This window comes from Silurus meridionalis, chromosome 9 (genome assembly GCF_014805685.1).
Source record: "Silurus meridionalis isolate SWU-2019-XX chromosome 9, ASM1480568v1, whole genome shotgun sequence".
Taxonomy (NCBI): Eukaryota; Metazoa; Chordata; class Actinopteri; order Siluriformes; family Siluridae; genus Silurus; species Silurus meridionalis.
In genome coordinates, this window is record NC_060892.1 from 15,125,925 (window position 1) to 15,144,921 (window position 18,997).

General features: G+C 36.9%; 2 protein-coding genes across 2 annotated transcripts in view; one reads left to right on the forward strand and one right to left on the reverse strand.

Annotated features, from left to right (window-relative positions):
- Window positions 1-121: 121 nt before the first annotated feature.
- psmd7 (proteasome 26S subunit, non-ATPase 7) lies at window positions 122-4,187 on the reverse strand. Its single transcript, XM_046858291.1, has 7 exons — window positions 3,964-4,187; window positions 2,202-2,293; window positions 2,008-2,100; window positions 1,819-1,916; window positions 1,644-1,724; window positions 1,187-1,278; window positions 122-918 (listed from the first exon to the last, which is right to left on the reverse strand). The coding sequence occupies exons 1-7, from the start codon at window positions 4,035-4,037 to the stop codon at window positions 456-458; spliced, it is 993 nt and encodes a 330-aa protein (XP_046714247.1). The 5' UTR covers window positions 4,038-4,187; the 3' UTR covers window positions 122-455.
- A 3,976-nt stretch (window positions 4,188-8,163) lies between these two features.
- Window positions 8,164-18,997, forward strand: part of nfat5b (nuclear factor of activated T cells 5b) — a 35,887-nt gene continuing 25,053 nt past the window's right edge. Inside the window, exon 1 of the mRNA XM_046856937.1 lies at window positions 8,164-8,450. Coding sequence (XP_046712893.1) covers window positions 8,378-8,450 — 73 coding nt within the window. The 5' untranslated portion in view covers window positions 8,164-8,377. The remainder of the gene's footprint in view (window positions 8,451-18,997) is intronic.

Here is an 18,997-nt window from a genome sequence, read left to right on the forward strand (position 1 = left end):
TCTTCAATTCCTACTTTAAAAAAAAGTTAATAAAGAAAAACCATTTATTACCGTTCATTTTGGATTATACTGCTTTTTTTTTCTTCCTTGAAATACTTTTCAAGACTACAAATAGATGAAATACATTTCTTTGGGTATTATGTTTAATGAACACACTCTTTGCAACATTATGCACATTTCTGTATGCATGTAGTGAACAAAAATGTGTAAATGTGTCTATTATTAATAAAATAGGAGATGGTGGACCTGATTTTGGGTGTTGTACTTTACAGTGTGTACAGGAAACATGTGTATATTAATACAAAAACAAAAAAAAATCTTTTTAAGTGACTGCTCTTAAACACACAAACATTCTCAATCATAAGAGAGTTGAGATTTGAGTAAATCTGCATGAAAAGAAAGGAAACGTCTTTATTTTAGTCAAGATGGTGTCTGTCCATGTGAGAATTCCAAGTTCATTTCTTTTCCTTTTTATCATCTTTCTTTGCTGCAGAATCACTTTTATCTTTATCCTTCTCCTTGTCTTTGTCCTTCTCCTTGTCTTCTTTCTTCTCTTTCTTGCTGTCATCCTTCTCTTGACCCTCTTTCTTCTCGGCGTCCCGGTTGGCGATTTTGTTGTTGATGAGGTTGTGGAGGGCCACCACGGAGCGGATGAGTGAAGCCAGGTAGACCACCAGCATCTGGTCGTTGGTCTTCAGATAGAAGGCCTTGATGAACTCCTGCAGGTTGACGTCTGGTAACAAATTAAACACATCCTGCAGCTGGTAGATGATTTGATGATTGATGGGCAGCTTTCCTGTAGCAACCTTCTCCAGGTAGCTCTTGATGTCCAACAATTTGGAGTTGAGACCTTTTAGACCGTGAACTTGATTGGTGATGCGTTGAGACAAAGTGCCAACAGTAGTGTCCTTGATGTCTCTGAAGAAAAGAAAAAAAAAGAAATACTAGAAATTATGACCATTGCTATGATTGTTTATGCAACAACGAAACAACAAAAAAAAGCAAGAAAGGTTACAGTTTTTTTATTTGTTTCTAAAACTTTACTGGCTTCAACCCATAGTTTTCTTTAAAACAATAAAACAAATGCAGTTATTGTTAGTCAACTCGACCTAAAGCACCCTGTAGTGAGTAAATCCTACAAATTCCACATTGGAACCTTAAACATAAAACCTTTAAAACGTCTCACCGAAGCAGATGCTCAACACCAACTTCCTCTGCCTCTTCGGCTCCAATCTCGCTGGTAACGTGCTCAAATGTTTTTGAAGTTGGAGTTCCATCCTGCATTGGACAAAACACTGTTACAGCCAAATAACATCCTAGGAAACAGGTGTGGTATGTGACTAACAGCAAAATGTGTAACAAATAATTTCAACATGTACAGTCTCCATGAATAGGGCCACTAAACACTAACAAAAACTTCCTCTTCTTGAAATGTACATATAAAAGAAGAAGAAAAAAAAAAACGAGTGAGTGTGTGCGTGTGTGTGTGTGTGTGTGAGTGAGAGAGAGCATCACATTCAATATTATATCATATCGCATCACTTTACATAATCAATATACAGATTCAAAGATCAGACAATAACAGAGGGGAATAGAATGTATGCAATGAAGAAAATCTGTAAATGCTTAAAGAAAGAACTCACATCATGTACTTCCTCCACAGAGATGTAGGCTTCAGTTGGAAGGCCCAAGTCTTTGGGTTTCACATCAATGATGACTAAAACCTATAAAAGAATAAGTGTAAAAAAAGATACAAGATATAATTGAAAGTATGTTTTATTTTCTGATAAATGATTTGCTCGTCTGTTGTATATATACCGAGTTTGCGCAATACTGCTTCATCAGCTCGTTGATCGCAATGTCATTCTTGTGCAGTTTCGGACCGGTGTGGTACCAACCGACTATTCTTTCTCTAGCTAAAGAAAACCAACAAAACAAAAAAAGATTGATAAAATAATAAATTACAGGTCTCACTATAATGAATGAGTTCATCTTTGGAGCACTTACCATTGACTTTCTTAAACATTCCATACATATTCTCCAGGTAGTCATGGTCCAGGAACCACACAGAGTCATCCTTATCGTCTTCATCAAAAGGCACTGTTAAAGAAGTTCAAATGTTGTGCATTTAGGGCTTTATGGACTGAAACTTGCCCAAAACTCACTCACTCTCTCACATGCACGCACACACATGCACACACCTGCAAAGCTGTTGGACACATCGAGAATCTTTTTGTGCCATGAGCCGAGCAGCACCCCAACAACTCGTTTCTGGCTTCCAACTTTCCCAATTCTGCAGAGGAGAAACGAAATTATGGAATCATCAGTGTCAAACATGGATCAAAGGTCTCCTCAAGAATATTGCCAAAACGTAATAATAATAAAAATAATAATTACATAATTAAAACGCTCAAGCACAATATAGATGTATTTGTTGGCATATTCTTCGATAACATTTATCCCAGACAGAGTAAATCAAGAATTCCCAAATACCTTGACAAATGTACATTATGATTTTGTTTTTCTGTGACCCTTAAACCCCCAACATTCCAAATTTATAATATAGTAACAAACGTGCGTGTTAAATGTGAGCGACCTAAAACAAACAAAACATTCATAGCAATGATGCACCGTTCTAATGAAAAGTGTTACTATTAATATTCACTAGATGGCAAGTCTAAATCAATGTTTTTCTGTCAGTCAGATTTCCAAATGAAACATTACACACTGAAATGTACACACTGTCTCTCTTAAAATGGTCTGTTGTCATGATCTGTGTCTCAAATAAAAAACTCCAACCTTGCGTTCACAACTAAAGAAAATTCAAGAATGTTTTGTATTTTTTTTCAAGAACCTGCTTAATAGAGAGGAAAATGGAAAGGAAAAAAAAAATCAAGAAAAAGGTACAGAAAACAGACCTCTTGCTAAGTTTTAAGAAGATGTGAGTAGTGTCTCCTGCACAAACTCTAACTGCAATAGGAAAACTGCTTAGTGTCAGAACACAACTGTACACAAGTATGTTGTGTTAAGGACAAAATCCGTGTTTGTTTAATTCATAACTAAGTTTATGCACTTAGGGAAGTTGTCTGGCTGTTTTAATTTGGCTGCTAACTGCTGAACACTATAAGGTTTGTATATCACACAAGAATTCTGTAGCTCCTTGAGATACTGTAACAGAGTAAGAGTTTACGAGCTTCTTTCACGAGCACGACTGAATGAGCTGTTACTGATCCCAAACAGACTTCATCAAACTCAAACACATCCCCCGTGATCTCTGCATGGAAGATGATCGTACATTATATTGTATCATCAATACTCAATCAATCTCAACCTTGATGCAAATCAATAAGATTGAGGGAAAACAGCCAAAATCATGCCAAAAGAGGTTTACATTAAAAATCAACCCTTTATTCATTACTCCTGCACAAGAAACTCACACTACAAGTCATCATTTGTAAGTCAGGGATGCACAACTATTTTTTGTAATCAATCTTTGTTGATAATAGACCACATAAAATTGGCATTACGATGATACAGGGGGTTTTGTAAAAAGAAATCGTATTATTATCTTAACATATTTATTCTCTTATTAATATATTTTAATATAGTTTTCCTGTCTACAATTAATATAATTTGCAAACAAGCTAATGCTACTGATAAACATAATCGCACACCTAAATTAAAAAAAAAAACTTAAAAAATAAATTCTTGCATTAACAATGACAAATGACTGAAACGCAGAGTTGGTCATCAAACGATTGATGTTTCAGCATAAATAACAAATGGACCTTTGTTCCCTACACCAGCACACTACATACGCGATGCACTGCGAAGCTGCGTAGTGCACTACACATCACATACAGCTCTGTTTGAAACGCAGCCGGTCTCGGTTTAGCTTGCTAGCATAGCCACAAGCGACAGTGAGTTAACAAAAAATGTTCTTAACCATTGAAGTCTATTTACCTGTTAAAATGATCTACAACACTCAGTAAGACCAGTGGATGGACAACCACCTTTTCTACCGCCAAATCCGGCATTTTGAGCACCTTTGTACAAAAATATTTATTTACAAAAAAATGATAGAAACCCTTTAGACAACAGCAAGCGTTAAATCAGAGAAAACGCTGCTGCTCGGCGGGGTGATGATGGTGCTTCTACTTCCGCTTCCGGTATTTTTCTTCTTCTTTGGTTAAGAGTGGCACACAGCGTCATCCTGTGTTCTGGAATACACATTGCTTTTAAGTCAGGTGTAAGGACACATTTCCGCCACCGGTGGGCAGGTTTATTTCAGTCCACACAACAGGACAACTATGTGGCTATAATAGTAATAATAATATAGATGATCATTTTCTTTAGAGAGCCTCATCAGTCTGTTCCCACAGAGGTGCAGCAGGAAACACGCAACCAGCTGTGGACCAACTGTGGACTAACTGTGAGATGTGCTAGCTCAACGGTTAAGGCTCTAGGTTTCTCATCAAAATGTTGTAGGTTCAAGATCACTATCAAGATGCACTGTTGGGCCTTTAATCCTCTCTTCTCCAGGGTGCTGTATAATAATCTGACCCTGACCTCAGCTTCCTAATGAGCTGGGATATGCAAAGAAAGAATTTCACTGTATATGTGACACATAAAAGTGCATCAGTAAAATTGAAGGTATTACAATTTTAAAAGGTCCAAACCTGTTCCAGCATGACAATGCCCCTGTGAACCTAAGTGAGCTCCATGAAGACATGGTGCATTAATTTTGGACTGAGAGAATTCGAATGTCAACAGAGCATTGACCTCAACTCCACTAAACACCTCTGTGTTCTCCTTTGTGAATCCAGACCTCCTCAACCAACATCATTGTCTGATCTCATTATAGCTCCTGTAGCTGAATAAGCACAGTTCAAATAAAGAGAGAGTACACGAGAGAGAGAAAACAATTAAGCTCATACATATAAATAGTAGTATTCCAAAGCCTCACAGCTAAAAAAAAAAAGTCCCAGGTTAAATCCTGAGCTCAAGTTACAGTTTGTGTGTGGTTTCCTCATGTCTCCCAAAGCATAGCTAAAGGTGGTGGTTTGGCTATAATAAATTACGTGTACACGAAAAGTCCATGTTTGTAGGTTACATTCACTCTGGGATTTATAATTTGATCTAGTTGTCTGATTATTTCTTTCTTTGTGCATGGTAGCTTGCAATGGACTGGCAACCAATCCATCCTGGGCTCCTAACTCACATCCAGTGTTCCCAGGATAGGCTCTGGATACATTCCTCTACACAATTTACCACTAAGACAAATATAATTAAATTGCTCATTTCTCATCCCACTATTATAAGAGTGGCTGAATTTATACTCAAAGTCAAATCCTCTGGAGACTGTTTCACTTTTCAAAGAATCTCCCTTCATCTATAAAACAGACAGAACACATGAACACATCTATGATAGAAGGGATTTGCTTGCACTAATGAAGGGGGTTTTCTGTGATGTCTTGTATATTTGAAAACGTTGTGCATTACATTTAAACTTTACCACCTTACTGTTCTGTACGGGCTTCCTGGATTCTTGCTTTAGATTTATGTATATTTATTGATATACAGTAGGTTCTATATCAAGCCAACACCGATTTTCATGAAGCTGAGATTTACAAAGCTGCTTATCAGCTGTAACTCTTAAGTTACCAGTGTCTGGTTCATTTTATTTATTTATTTATTTATTTATTTATTTTGTGTGACTTTTATAGTGCAAGTGATAAAATCTGCACAAGCTTGTTTTTTTAGCTTAAACCTAGTAATGTAAGCAACAGAGCTGATAGAGGCATCATGTTTAACTGTAAGAGTTCTGTGGCTCAGTATTAGTCCCAATATACAAGTGTGTGTGTGTGTGTGTGTGTTTGTTTGAGAGAGAGAGAGAGAGAGAGAGAGAGAGAGAGAGAGACATGTCAAATCAAACATTTTAATTTAAATGGACAATCTTAACTTAGTGTCTAATTAAATCTACAGAATACTACAGTTCAGGCCAAATGCTTGAATACACCTAGGCCAAAGACATTCAACATAATACCTAAGAGAACTATTCATTTCAGTTTTCATTTTTTTATATCAGATATTCAGTCTGTCAGAAATTAAGTTTTGAGTTAGTTAGTTTAAAACTACACAACTTGAAACTGTGTGTTACTAAACTGTAACACAATGAACTGAACACACACTCGTTACTCATCTCAATCCACCACCCATATGATATTTAATCATATTATACTGTCTACATGCTGTTTTTTTGCACCTCTAGACTGCTGCTACTGCTGTTTTTGCACTACATTGTGTTTATGTTTACAAATACTCTCTTGTTTATAGTCCTGTTTTGCACACTTCTGTATAATCATAGCATTAAAATAGGTTTACTGGTTGGTGCTATTTTGTGTTTTGTGTATCTGTCCCACACTGTCTTGTGATGCACTTTATGTGGTGAGGACACTTACTTTAGTCCTTAACTCTGTGTCCTGATTTGTAACTTTATGTTGTGTGATGTAGCTCTATGTTGTTTAATGTAGCACCAGGGCTCTGGAGGAATGTTGTCTCATTTAACTGTGTATTGCGTCAGCTATATATGGTAGTAATGGCAATAAAAGCTTCTTGACTTGACTTGAATCAAACTCTTGGGGTTGCCACAAGCTTCTCAGCAATGCTATGCTGTAATTTCTTGCTCGTTCCTCCTGAAAGAGCTGGTGTAAATCACTGTGTTTTTCTGGGCCTCCTTGCTCAGACACGCTTTTCCAGTTCAATCCACAAATATTCTGTGGAATTCAGGTTAGGGCTTTAATGGCCATGCCAATATTTTCACTTGTTGTCTGGAGGCCATTTTATAATTTCTAAAGTATGTTTGGGATCTTTGTCCTGCTGGAGGAAGTTGTGACCGAGTTTTAACATTTTGACTGATGTGGTAGTTTTGCCATCTATTTTCGTAAATGCACCAGTCCGTTTTCTCACAAAACCTCCTCACAGTTTGATGATGGTGCCACCCCCATACTTAACCTATGCTTGATCTGACAAAACAACACTCCTGAAGAAGTCTTTTTTTTTTATTATTTAAAGCCGGGTTTGGTGGTAGAGGTTTCAACCTTGTGTGATAGCCCTCTTTTTATGATTGACAGTTTGTTGTGCTTCTAATTTTTTTTTTCATTTGCACATAATTGTTTTCACATATAGTCATAGTATATTTATTTGCTCCAAAGAAGAAACCGGACCTAATCAACTCCTAGTTATGATCAGTTAGAACCTTCAAAACAACAATTCCCAAATACATTTATAGGATCTGTGTAATTAGATGGACAGGTTGATGTTTGTGAACAATGTGATATTGATGTATTACTAATATTATTATCTTTTCCCCTGTATTTTAGCTTTGAATGTGTAAAATGATGTAAAGTGTTTTTTTTGCACATGGAAACAGGACACAGTCTGATATAAAAAGCAACTGTAAACAATTGTTACACTGGTTTATTGAATAAATTCTACATAAAGGGGTTTAATATAGTGAAATGACAGTAACAGCTAAACAATGTGAGATCTGTGAAATTCATCCGAGTTAAATAACCTGATCCTTTATATGAATCGGGATTCATGAATCCTTCTGTTCATTTACTCGGATCACTTGAGTCGTTGGTTAACTGGCTACTAACAACAACATGCATAAATACAAATTGTTAATCACACTACTTAGTTGTTCTAAGTTGTTCTTAGAAAGTAACTGTAGCAACAAGTAGCTGACTGAGCTGTTCATGAAACTTCCCGTATAATCGGAAATACAAGGGACTCAAAATCGCGGACCCTTAACGTGTCCTGGCTGATCCACCGGAACCGTGGGATTCAGCGGATCCGTCAGACTCGTAGGGCGAAGCACATCAGCCGCATCCGAGAGACTTGTGAAGGAGATTCATGGGTCTAAGGATTCGGTGAATTCTAAGGAGCTAGTGAGTGCCCTCTAGTGGTATTCTATGGCAAAAGCAGGCAGAATCCCTACTAACTCAAGGGACTCGTGAGACTCGGATCCGTTCACTGAGTGATTCAGAAGGATTTGGATACGGATTCGGATTTCTCGTTTGTACTGCGTGCGCGCGCGCGAGTGTGTGAGGCGAGTTTGTCTCGTACGGCCCTCCCACCTGACACACTGCGCGTCGCCGAGGAGAAGCGCGCTCGCGCTGTGTCAGGTGGGAGGGGCTGCACGAGACAAACTCGCCTCACACACACTCCTCAGTCGGCTGAATTCGGAGCGCTGGCGACACACCGACACTTTTATGAATGAGCGACAAAAACATTAAACTTTCTCCGCTCGCAACTTTCTATTCTCGCTGAAAGCCCGAGCAAACCCTCTTCCCCGGCCCAGAGAGGCACTGAGATGCCCTCTGACTTCATCTCACTGTTCGGCACGGATCTCGACCTCACTTCCCCCAAGTCTCTTTACTCCAAAGGTAACTTTTTTCCGTTTTTCCATATCTTTTTATTTTCCGACTCTGGTTAGCCAACTTTCGTCACTTTTTCTTACTTTTGGCGCTTAATGTGTTTGTTTACATAAAATCGAAATACGTGTTTTTTTTTCTTTGTGGTGACATCATGTATACATAATAAAGTAAACAAATAAATAGTCAAATAGAGCCGCTGAACGTTATGAATATAATAAAGTTGAATGACAGTTTGTTTTCAGCGGCTGTTATTTCTGCCCCCCCTCCTCTCGCGCGCAGCGTCGCGTGGCTCGATTTGTTTGCGCACGAGGGGGCGGGGCCGTAGTTCTGGGGAGGCGGGGGTGGCGGCGTTACTGTGAGGCTGGGCGGGGCGGCTTGTTGCCAGGCAACAAAGCCAGCCTTATTTCTTGTTCTTCTTGCACACGACAAACAGCTTCTTTCCGTCAGAAAAAGAAAATAAAGAATATATATAAAGATCCTTGCTGACGTCACATACTGTCTCTTAAAATCTGTTTTTTCAATGCAAAAGAACTTACTCCACTGTTTACTCCTGCCTTAAGTGTACACTAGGTAATTGCACTTAAACTGAATTCATATGTAAACATTTATTTGGACTACATCCAAATCGAAGTAGTACAGTGACCTTGTTTTTAATGACAAAGCACTCAGGCAATGGGCGAGAGTCAGAAGAAAACGCCTGGGGCAAGTGGGCCAGTTAATCCAGATCTGGTTTTGCATTTACAATGGGCGTATTCACAACTTTTCTTTTTCTTTTAACATTACTTGTGATGTTGCAAACATTTTTACACGTCCACTAACCTTCGCAATTTGGTTTATATATCCAGCAACAGTGCAATAAAATGTTTTCTAAAGATCTGAGAATGTAAATGATGTTTCACACAGATTTAAACAGATATGCATAAGATTTATATGAATTCAAGACAAACGTTATGAAGCAGCACCTGTTAAACAGACCTGTGGACTTAATTTAAGTTAGAGAGAGAGCTTGTTAGGAAGAACAGGTAAGCTTATGAGTGTAGATCATCTGTCAATCTTTATTAAAGTTGATGAACAAAATCACAGTCTAATTTTGCTGGTTCAGATCGCATTCCTGATGTTCAAAACACATTTATTAGCAGAGCGGAGAAAAAAAACGGTCTGGAGTTCAGCAACTCTTGCTTTTCTTAATATGAACCAGCTTGGCCTCTGTAGCTGGTTTTCTGTTAAAGCTTATCCAATCACATGATCAGACTAACTACACTGCTAAAGGCGTTCAGCTCAGAAAGGGGTGAGTTTGATTAACGCTTTCAGGTCTGAATTTATTACACGTTTTAGTTTAATACCCCCGGTGAAGAGCTTTGGGTTTTCTCAATATCATTTAAGATGATTGTGGAATTGCATGTCAAAGGCTCCAGGTTTTTTTATATGGAATATATTATGTTAATTCATTGTGTTGCCATTTATATCCAGGTTGGAAATAATTTGGTCAGATGATCCAAGCAGGCAGTATATGGCCAAATGTTTATGGTCAGCTGATCACTAATATGTTCCTTGTTTTACTTATTTGTAACATCCAAGCCTGATTTATCCCCTTTTACTGTTATAATACTCTCCACTTTCCTGCAAAGGCTGTCCACTAGATTTTATACTGTGACCATGGAGATTTGTGCTCATTCAGCATTAGTGAGATAAGACATTTGAGTTGGGTGAGGAGGTCGTTGCGGAAGTTGGCGTTCCAGTTCATCCAAAAAAGGTTAGTTGAGGTCAGAATAAATAAACCCTTGGGTTTATTCAGTCCAGTCTTAACAGACCATGTTTTTGCGGAGCTTATTTTTTGTAGAGGGGCATTGTCTTGCTGGAAGGGGTTTGGTTCCTGTGAAGGGAAACTGTAATGCTATGGGATTCTTAGACATTATTTAAATGTGTGTGGTTTCAACAGTTTGTGAAGGAGCACATAAATGATATGGTCAGGTTCACATACTTTTGGCCATAGAGAATTTCATGTTTAATCTAATTTATAGGTAGGTCTTTGTTACTGGTTCTAGACAAAATCTTCTTAGTAATTTTGAACTATATATTTTATTACAATCTTTTATTTTTTTATTCCATCTTCTTGTCTCTGGTCTTTTTTTTATTTTATTTATTTTTAAACCCATTTCTCACCTCGATTTGTAAATTCCCACCCATCTATCAAAGGCTTCACATGCTTCCTCTGTAACATGTAAAGTCAAACAACTGCATCTTTTCAAACTGCCTAACACATTTGAATCCCAGCAATGGATATTTTACTCCGTAAATAATCATCAAGTCATGGCACAGTGTTTTGACTTGGCATTGAGATTACATGGGGAATAATCTCGTGGGTAATCCTCAGTGACGCCATCACGGGGTATTTAAAGCATGACTGAGCCAAAGCCTGATATTCAGTTAATAATGACCCCTATGTTCAATTTTCCATTCTGTCGATAATCTAGATATGTATTAAATAAGAAGGGTGTGATAAAATGGGTCCCTTCTAGCTCTTTGGCTCATAGTGTAGTAATGTTTGTGAATATTCCTGTCTACGCTGACCTTGCCAAGGCCCTACCCAAGTCATGACCAAACAAATACTTGCTCTGTCTTTCCTGCATTCATTTGCACAGCATAAATGTCAGGTTCCAGTGTTTTGGTGGTTCAGTCTATGAGGTCTAGAATGAAGACTCTCTCACCCTCCTTTTTTCCCTAATTTTAAAGAGTAAATAAAAAAGATTTTTTGTTTGATGTTTGAAGTTAAACATTTGTATTCAGACTTGTTTTGTTAAATGGCTAAATGCAACCCAAAAAAGTTCACCGTGTCTAACTTTTATATAGAAACTGGCTCCTGGAATAAGCAGGAAAGTTTTACAAAGACGTACTCAGACTTAACCTGCATTACTTAGTCATTAGACATCTTTGTGTTGCAGGTCATTATTTTAAAGTGATATAGATTAATTTAGAGTAAATTCTAAAGGCTCCTAATAGGCTGCCGGTCAAAAGCTTTCAAATCATTAAGCACATTAAGTTCCCTTTGAACGCAGCTTTCGCCTCTCTTTCAGAACTTCACTAAGGACTGGGCAGGTGCTGCAATACGATCCAATACACATGAGAAGACGTGGTTCCTTTAGGGGAAATGAAATCAGGCTTCAGAGAAACTCTCAGGCCCTCGTAATTAAGTGAAGAATTATTCAGCTGTGCACTTAAAAGTTATAGGCTATGAAACATGAAGAATGATGAATACACCGAACTCTGTTATCTGCCATGATATAAAAAAAAAGTGCCAGCAAACTTTTTTTTCTTACTATCAAATAAAGATCGATATACACTACAGTGCTGGTGAGTTCTCTTCTGATTGGCCAAAAGGTGTTGATTAATTTTCCTTAACAGCAGTCTTGAAAGTATAATGCATTTAAACATTAAATTACATTATCTCTACACTCAAGGTTTAATGGACACAGTCTGATTTTTTAATTGAAGAAGCTTTTAGTCAAACTGCTTGAAGCTTTGTGGTGATGTCTGGATGCAAAGCCATCTCTAATACCTGCGTAAAAACGCGTTAGTGTTTATAACGTCATCATTTCGGTTTGGGTGGTAAAGCAGGTAACGCTTTTGCGAAAAAACTAGATCGTTAAACTACAATTTGTTGTCCCAAGCACGCGGATAGCTTGCAAAAACTTTAACAAGTCTCAGCTTTTAAAAGGGTGTACATACCTGCTACTTAAAATATCATGAAATTCCTAATTGGTGATTTGTCCTAAGCTTTTTATCATACCGACACATTTTTCAAATCTAACCGCAGCTGAGCTTGACTTCCTGACAAGGATGGCTGAGAGCGGTAAAACTAGCAAGGTCTTTTTGTGATGTGTGAAAACAGTGAAACACGTGGTTCTTCATTTGCAGGAGGACAGAGAAACACCCCGGAGATGAGCCTCCACTGATTATTTTTAGGCATGTTGGCAATGAAGGAATGCATTGCTTAAAATGTAGGGCATTTCTCTGTCTCACACACACACACACACACACACACACACACACACACACACACACACACACACACACACACACCAGATCCTGAGTTTATATATTTTTAACAAAAATAATGTAAACTTAAAGTAGGGTCTTACTGTTTACGGTTTTATATATAAAAATATAATTATATATATATATATATATATATATATATATATATATATATATATATATATATATGTATATGTATATGTATATATATTATTGTATTATATTTTTATATATAAAACAGTATATATGTATATATATGTATATGTGTATGGATAGATATGTGGATTATATTTAACTTTGTATTTAGACAGGTTTAAAGCCACCCAATTGTTTGACCCAATTTCCCACACTCGCTGTAAATGACTGATACTGATACAGATAAACAAAAGGTTCTGAGACAAAGCTGTCTTTGAGCTGTCGGTCCTGTCAGCCATTTAAAATTCCTATTATATACATTTCTTTCTAATTTGTTACGCATTGGTTAAATAATTGGAATTGTTCTCATGTCTCAATCAGACTGCACTCTGAGACAAAAACATCTCTGTGTTCATACAATAAGCATCCAAGTAATTTTCTGATTTAGAATACACACCTAATACGACTTTTGTGTAGAATAAATGAACTGCTGTCTAATCCAGATTGTCCTCGGACTTAATGATAGAATTGGATTGCTTATGAATAATGTCTTCTATATTTGATCCAGATACATGATGGTATCCATGCAGATCAATTGATTTATCACCCACAATGTGATTTACTACACCTAAAAGTAGAGTCAGTGGGAAAACGGTGGATCGAATATCGGATCCTGTAACAAATCACATAGACCAGAATTGGCTTTTACTGCAAATGTTTACATGTAAGTAATGTAATGTAAGTAACATGTAAATTGATTGTTTTGTATTTTTTATGATATTTATTTTGCACTGTTTTTGTGAAAAGAAAGTTTGTTGGAGTGGTTAAAACTTTGATGTAAAAAAAACCCAGCTTGGTAGTTTTATTAAAAAAAATGAATGAGTGCCAGTTTGGGCTGATTCTCAAGGTTCTAGTATTGTTTTTGGAAAACCGTGCCACCTTTTTCCAAAATTAATAAATCCGCACAAGTTTGATTCCTTTAAATTAATACAATATACAGTTCTCCAGGTTTAAATAACTAGTCTGGGATTATTTGTAGATGTATAAGGTAAGATTTTTGGGGGGTAAATTAGAGTTCTATTTTTTTTTTTTTTTTATGTGTGATATTTTTTGAGATTTGAATATTTTTTTACCTGTCCTATTTCTTCCAATGTAAAGCTTCGCCTAGTGTTAGAAGGTGAATAGAGGTACCAATAACAAGGCTTTTAGCATGACAACACTTTCAAGTTACATTTAGCTGCTCTTTAAATTTTCTTAATGATTTATGAGGATAGGAAAAGGCATTGGGGGTTTGTCTCGAATATGACTGACAAGAAGCCAATCGAATTACACACAAACACTCTAGAAGTTTTTTTAGATACATAAAACACGTTCTGATTCATTGGCTTAAAATATTAAAATGTTTTAAAGTTTTATTACGTCAACATAGATTTGCCCATTATTTGTATTAGAAGGAAATAAAAAATATGGACTATTGCACCTTTAATCTCTTGGACCATTAATCACCTTTTGGAAGTGTGAGTTTGTGAACATGTTTCAGTTTATAATTGGATGTGCGAGTGTGTGTTTCCTAGGAAATCAGGGCTTTAGTTTTTTAGAAAGAAAATCCCATACAGGCCACACAAGCAAATTAATTGCAGATAAATCTGTGGCATGCCAGTATTTTTACACTAATTTCTCATCCTGGATTGTTATGCAGATTTTCTGATCTTTTAAAGGGTTTGTATGTGGGTTTTCTTTTGTATGTGATTGTATTCAAACTGAATAATTGGATGGTAAAATCTTATGTAGATCACACATTGTATGAGTGAAACAGTTTTTGACATGATGGTGCAATCTATCCAAACTCGTTCCTTTTTCCTTTCCATCATGAAACATCAGCATAAAAGCTCCATCAACATTGTACAGTATTGGAGTTGCGCAGTTTTCTATTATATTCTGTTACAAATTTTTTGTTAATTAAACCATGTAGAGCATTTTGGGAGTTTGTGGGTGTTAATAATTAAAGGTGTTAAAGTAATAGATAAAGTTTGATTGTGTCTACATTTATTGCACTTCATATTTCAGCATCGTTGTGATTATCAAAGCTTATCACTGACAGATGCGTTTTTGTTAGAAAGGTTTCTTGTTTTCTCTGCTATGGTGAAGAGGGTTAGTAAAACTGCACAACGCAGTGTGTGTGTGCTCACCCTTGCCGGATACCTTATACCCCACAAATGCTGGTTTAACCACCTATCCCAACCCTAACACACTTTAATTAATTCCTGCTTTGTTGATTCACCTAGTCTGAGTGTTGTGTTGCATAGCCCAAACAAACATTCACTATGTCGTGTTTCATGGTTAGATAAAAAAAAAAAAAAAAAACTGCTTGGAATATTTGCTTTGACTAGAAAAGTACTGCATGAGTGGGTAAAGCATGAGCTCCTGGCAACTGTCGGGCTGAACCAACAACGCTTTCGCACTTCATCTAGAAGGAAAGAAAAGTAAGAGATGATTGGGTTTCATGAATTAAAGTGGAATTAAAATTGCAAACCAGACAGCAGCATTAGCAGTCTATGCATTATAGATATTGCTGTACATACAGGGCATTATGTAAGTGTAAAGAGAGTAAATTAAAGTGATTATGTCATAAAAAAGTAGGCTGCAGAGGAGATGGTGGAGGAGATGAAGATTCATGAGCTGAAGATATTAAAGTTGAACAAACTTGTTCTGTTGGTTTCAGACGAGTGTTTTTTTCGATCCAGAAAACTAGAACAGTCAAACAGTGTTGAACATATATATTATTATTATATATTTATTATTATATATATATATATATAAAAGATAATAAAATATACCTTTATTTGTCCCACAGTGGCGAAATTTCTGTGTTACAACAGCAAAGAAAAAGAAATATATCAAATATATATATAAAAAAGTAGAAACATAATACAGTATATACAACACAATGTATAAATACAAAAGAAGAAAAAAAAACACAAATAGGTAGTTACGCTATCAATATATCTTAAGGTTTTGGCGGTTATCGAACTGATAACAATCCCGTGCTCAATCATATCAGGTTCAGTGGCACTTGTACTCCAGTCAGAACTAATGCTTGTTCTGTTTTTATTTCTTATGAAGGTTTTCAGAAATATGGCATCATAAATGAAATATTGCGTGAATATTGGTTTTTATACAACTTTAATAATTAGCTAAGAGCTCATTGTGTCCACCAAAAGCTAAAATGCTAGCAGCGTTAAATAAGGCTGGTTAAATAATTTGCCAATGTAGCTGTTTTTATCAGCGAGAGATCACTGAGAGACTAATCTAAACTTGTGGTGTAATAATTACTTATAATTACTAATAATTACGACTCGGTGCGTAACACGTTGCTGATGGATTTGGAGCAAGACGTTGCTCGTCACTTTGATTTACTCGCACCGTTCATCACCGGGCAGTGGTAGTCCAGTGGGGGCAGTGGTAGTCCAGTGGGGGCAGTGGTAGTCCAGTGGTTAAGGCTCTGGGTTACTGATCACAAGGTCAGCGGTTCGAACCCCAGCACAGCCAAGCTACCACTGTTGAGCCCTTGAGCAAGGCACTTAACCCTATCAGCTCCAGGGGCGCCGTACCATGGCTGACCCTGCGCTCTGACCCCAGCTTCCAGATGAGTTGGGATATGCGAAAAAACTAGAAATTTCCCCACTGTGGGACGAATAAAGGTTAAATTATTAATTATTATTATTATTATTCACTGTTCACATTTAGTCTTTGTTTTTTTTTTGATTGTGAAATTAATATTCAGAACATAAAATTAAATATTTGTTTATTACAAATTTGGGGCTTCTCACTATAGGTGGGTGTTGAAATCATTTTTTACATTTACACACAGCAGGTGGTAAAAAAACAAACAAACAAAAAAAAATGCTATAATCTAAAGGTGAAATGGAAGGAGCTGTTGTCAAAGTGATGAAGGAAAACTTGCACCAGCTCCAATCTCTGTCTGATCTTCTGTCCCAGGGGTAGTCGTGTGCACCGAGTCCTAAATGTTAAATATTTACGGAGTTAATCAAAGTCTCGGAGAGCGTGTGTTCCGTTCACTGATGAACAGCGCTCAGGTTACCGGCATCAGCTTTCTGCTTAAACCAGAATCGCATCAGAAAGCAGATCTCCTTCTCCTCCTTTTCCTCCTGGTCCTGATCGCTCTCTTTCATCTCCAGTCTTTCTTCTAAATCACCTGACTCATTTCCACTTTGGCTAGTATCTGTCTAGTCACTATTAGACAAAGTTCTAAAATGTTCAAGAACCTCCCTGGTGGATGCTGGACGCTTCCTTTAATAGGCGCCATCTTGACTGGCGCTTGAATTTTTGCTGCATTCAGACTCTGAGTTATCTGTGAATCTTATAAGAAGTTTATGCTGCATTCAGTTTTTTCATGACTAAACAGGTTATACAGCTTCAGGACTCGCTTTTTATGTGTCTTATCTATATAAAGTGCCCCTTTTAAGAGATGAGATGCAGCAACAATTGAGAAAACACGGCTCTTTAGATTCGAATTAAATAACAATTGTACAAAAATGTTATATGGCATTGTGTTTAGGATCTTAATGATGCATGTTCAACAAAAGCCAAACAATGCTATTATATGGATTCAGACCTGTGGTGAGGATCTGATCTGTTAATAATACATTACTAAAACATTCTTTATTTTCTTCAGTTTTAAACAAAATACATTTACTTATTTATTTCATATAGGTTTGAAACTGCACAAGTATTTCTCTTTTTTTTTGTTATTTACTTGCAAAAAATGTACTCGGAAGATGTGTACAACATAAAAAATAAAATAACAATACAACAACCTTTTGCAAAAATGTATTAAGTGGCCGAGAAAACCTTTTGGAAAACTAAATGTACGTTTGTGTTTGGGTGTGCCAGCCGTCAGTCATTTTATAGGCAGGGGCCACTGTAGATCCAAAGTGCAGCATTTTGTCAACATAGAAAGGAATCACTCAAATCTCAAGCCCACCTAACTGTTAGAGTTGTAGTTTTGGTGAAAAAGAGTAATCGTACCTAAAATTGTGAGTGTAAACAAAGCTAATCATTTCATCAGCAATCTAATGTTAAGATGAAAATATGATTAAAACCAAGGCGTATAATGGTTATACAAGCTATACCCTAGCTAAGATACTTTACCTGTTTATTTTCAGTATAATCTAAGCACACAAAAAAGAGACAGGTCAATTATTTCTCTGAGGGTCTTTTGTGTTTGGCCAACTCCCAGTCATTTCTTTAATATCTGAAATAGAACAGAAGATACAGTACATGGGTTTCCTTGATGGATTGTCAAAACAAAGGCACTCATTGTAAGTGGCATACAGGAGCTATGCTCATAATGAGAGCATTACTAATTGCAGAGTGTCTGTAATATCAGCAAGAACTCTGGTCTTAATTAAATTACAGGTTGAATCCATTTATGTGGTTAATGCACTCCTCTGCATGGAGGAAAAGAGACTGAAGGACTGTGTTGGAGCAGCAGGAATAAGTACGTCACTGTTTCCTTATCCCGTTTCTGGGGTATTCCTGTTTTACACATGTTGGTAATTTCCCTGATTCAAAGCTTACCGCTAATGGGCAATTTCCTGTTTTTAGAATGACAATGTACCTCTCACATTCTATCAGCACCTTTTACATTTATTATTACAGAAAGGCAACAAGTTGTCCCTCCGGGTTCTTACTTTCTTTCCTTTGATGCAAACAGTATACACTATACACAAAAGTTTGTGGACACTTAACTGAGATTCGTATGCGTTTCTTTTTTTTTAGCATCCCTTTGTACATTCAGCTCCAATATGCTGTTATAATAACTTTCACTCTCCTGGGTAGAGATTCCACTAGATATTAAAGCTTGTGGAGATTTTAGTGAAGGCAGGTACTAATGTAGGATGAGGAGGTCTGGGGTTTAGTCAGCGTTCAAATTCATCCCAATGGTGTTCAATAGGATTGAGGTCAGAACTCTATAACAGGCCACACCAGCTCTTTCACTCCAACCCATGTGAAGCATATCTTCATGGAGCTTGCTGCATGGTGTAAAGAGGCATTGTCATGCTGGAACAGGTTTGGGTCTCCTAGTTCAAGTGAAGGGAAACTGTTTTGCTGCCACATGCACATTGTATACTTTTGTGTGCCTTCAACATTTGTGGTAACAGTTTGGGGAAGAACCACATATGGCTGGAAACGTCAGGTGTACCATTACTTTTGCCCATGTAGTGTATTATAGAGTAAAGCAAAAGCTTTGCGCTACATACCTTTTATAAATGTCAGAAACAATAGAATTAACAAACATATCCATAAACACATTTTAATATTTTTAAGAAAAGAAAGGACTTTATTGTTAACGAAACTTCTTT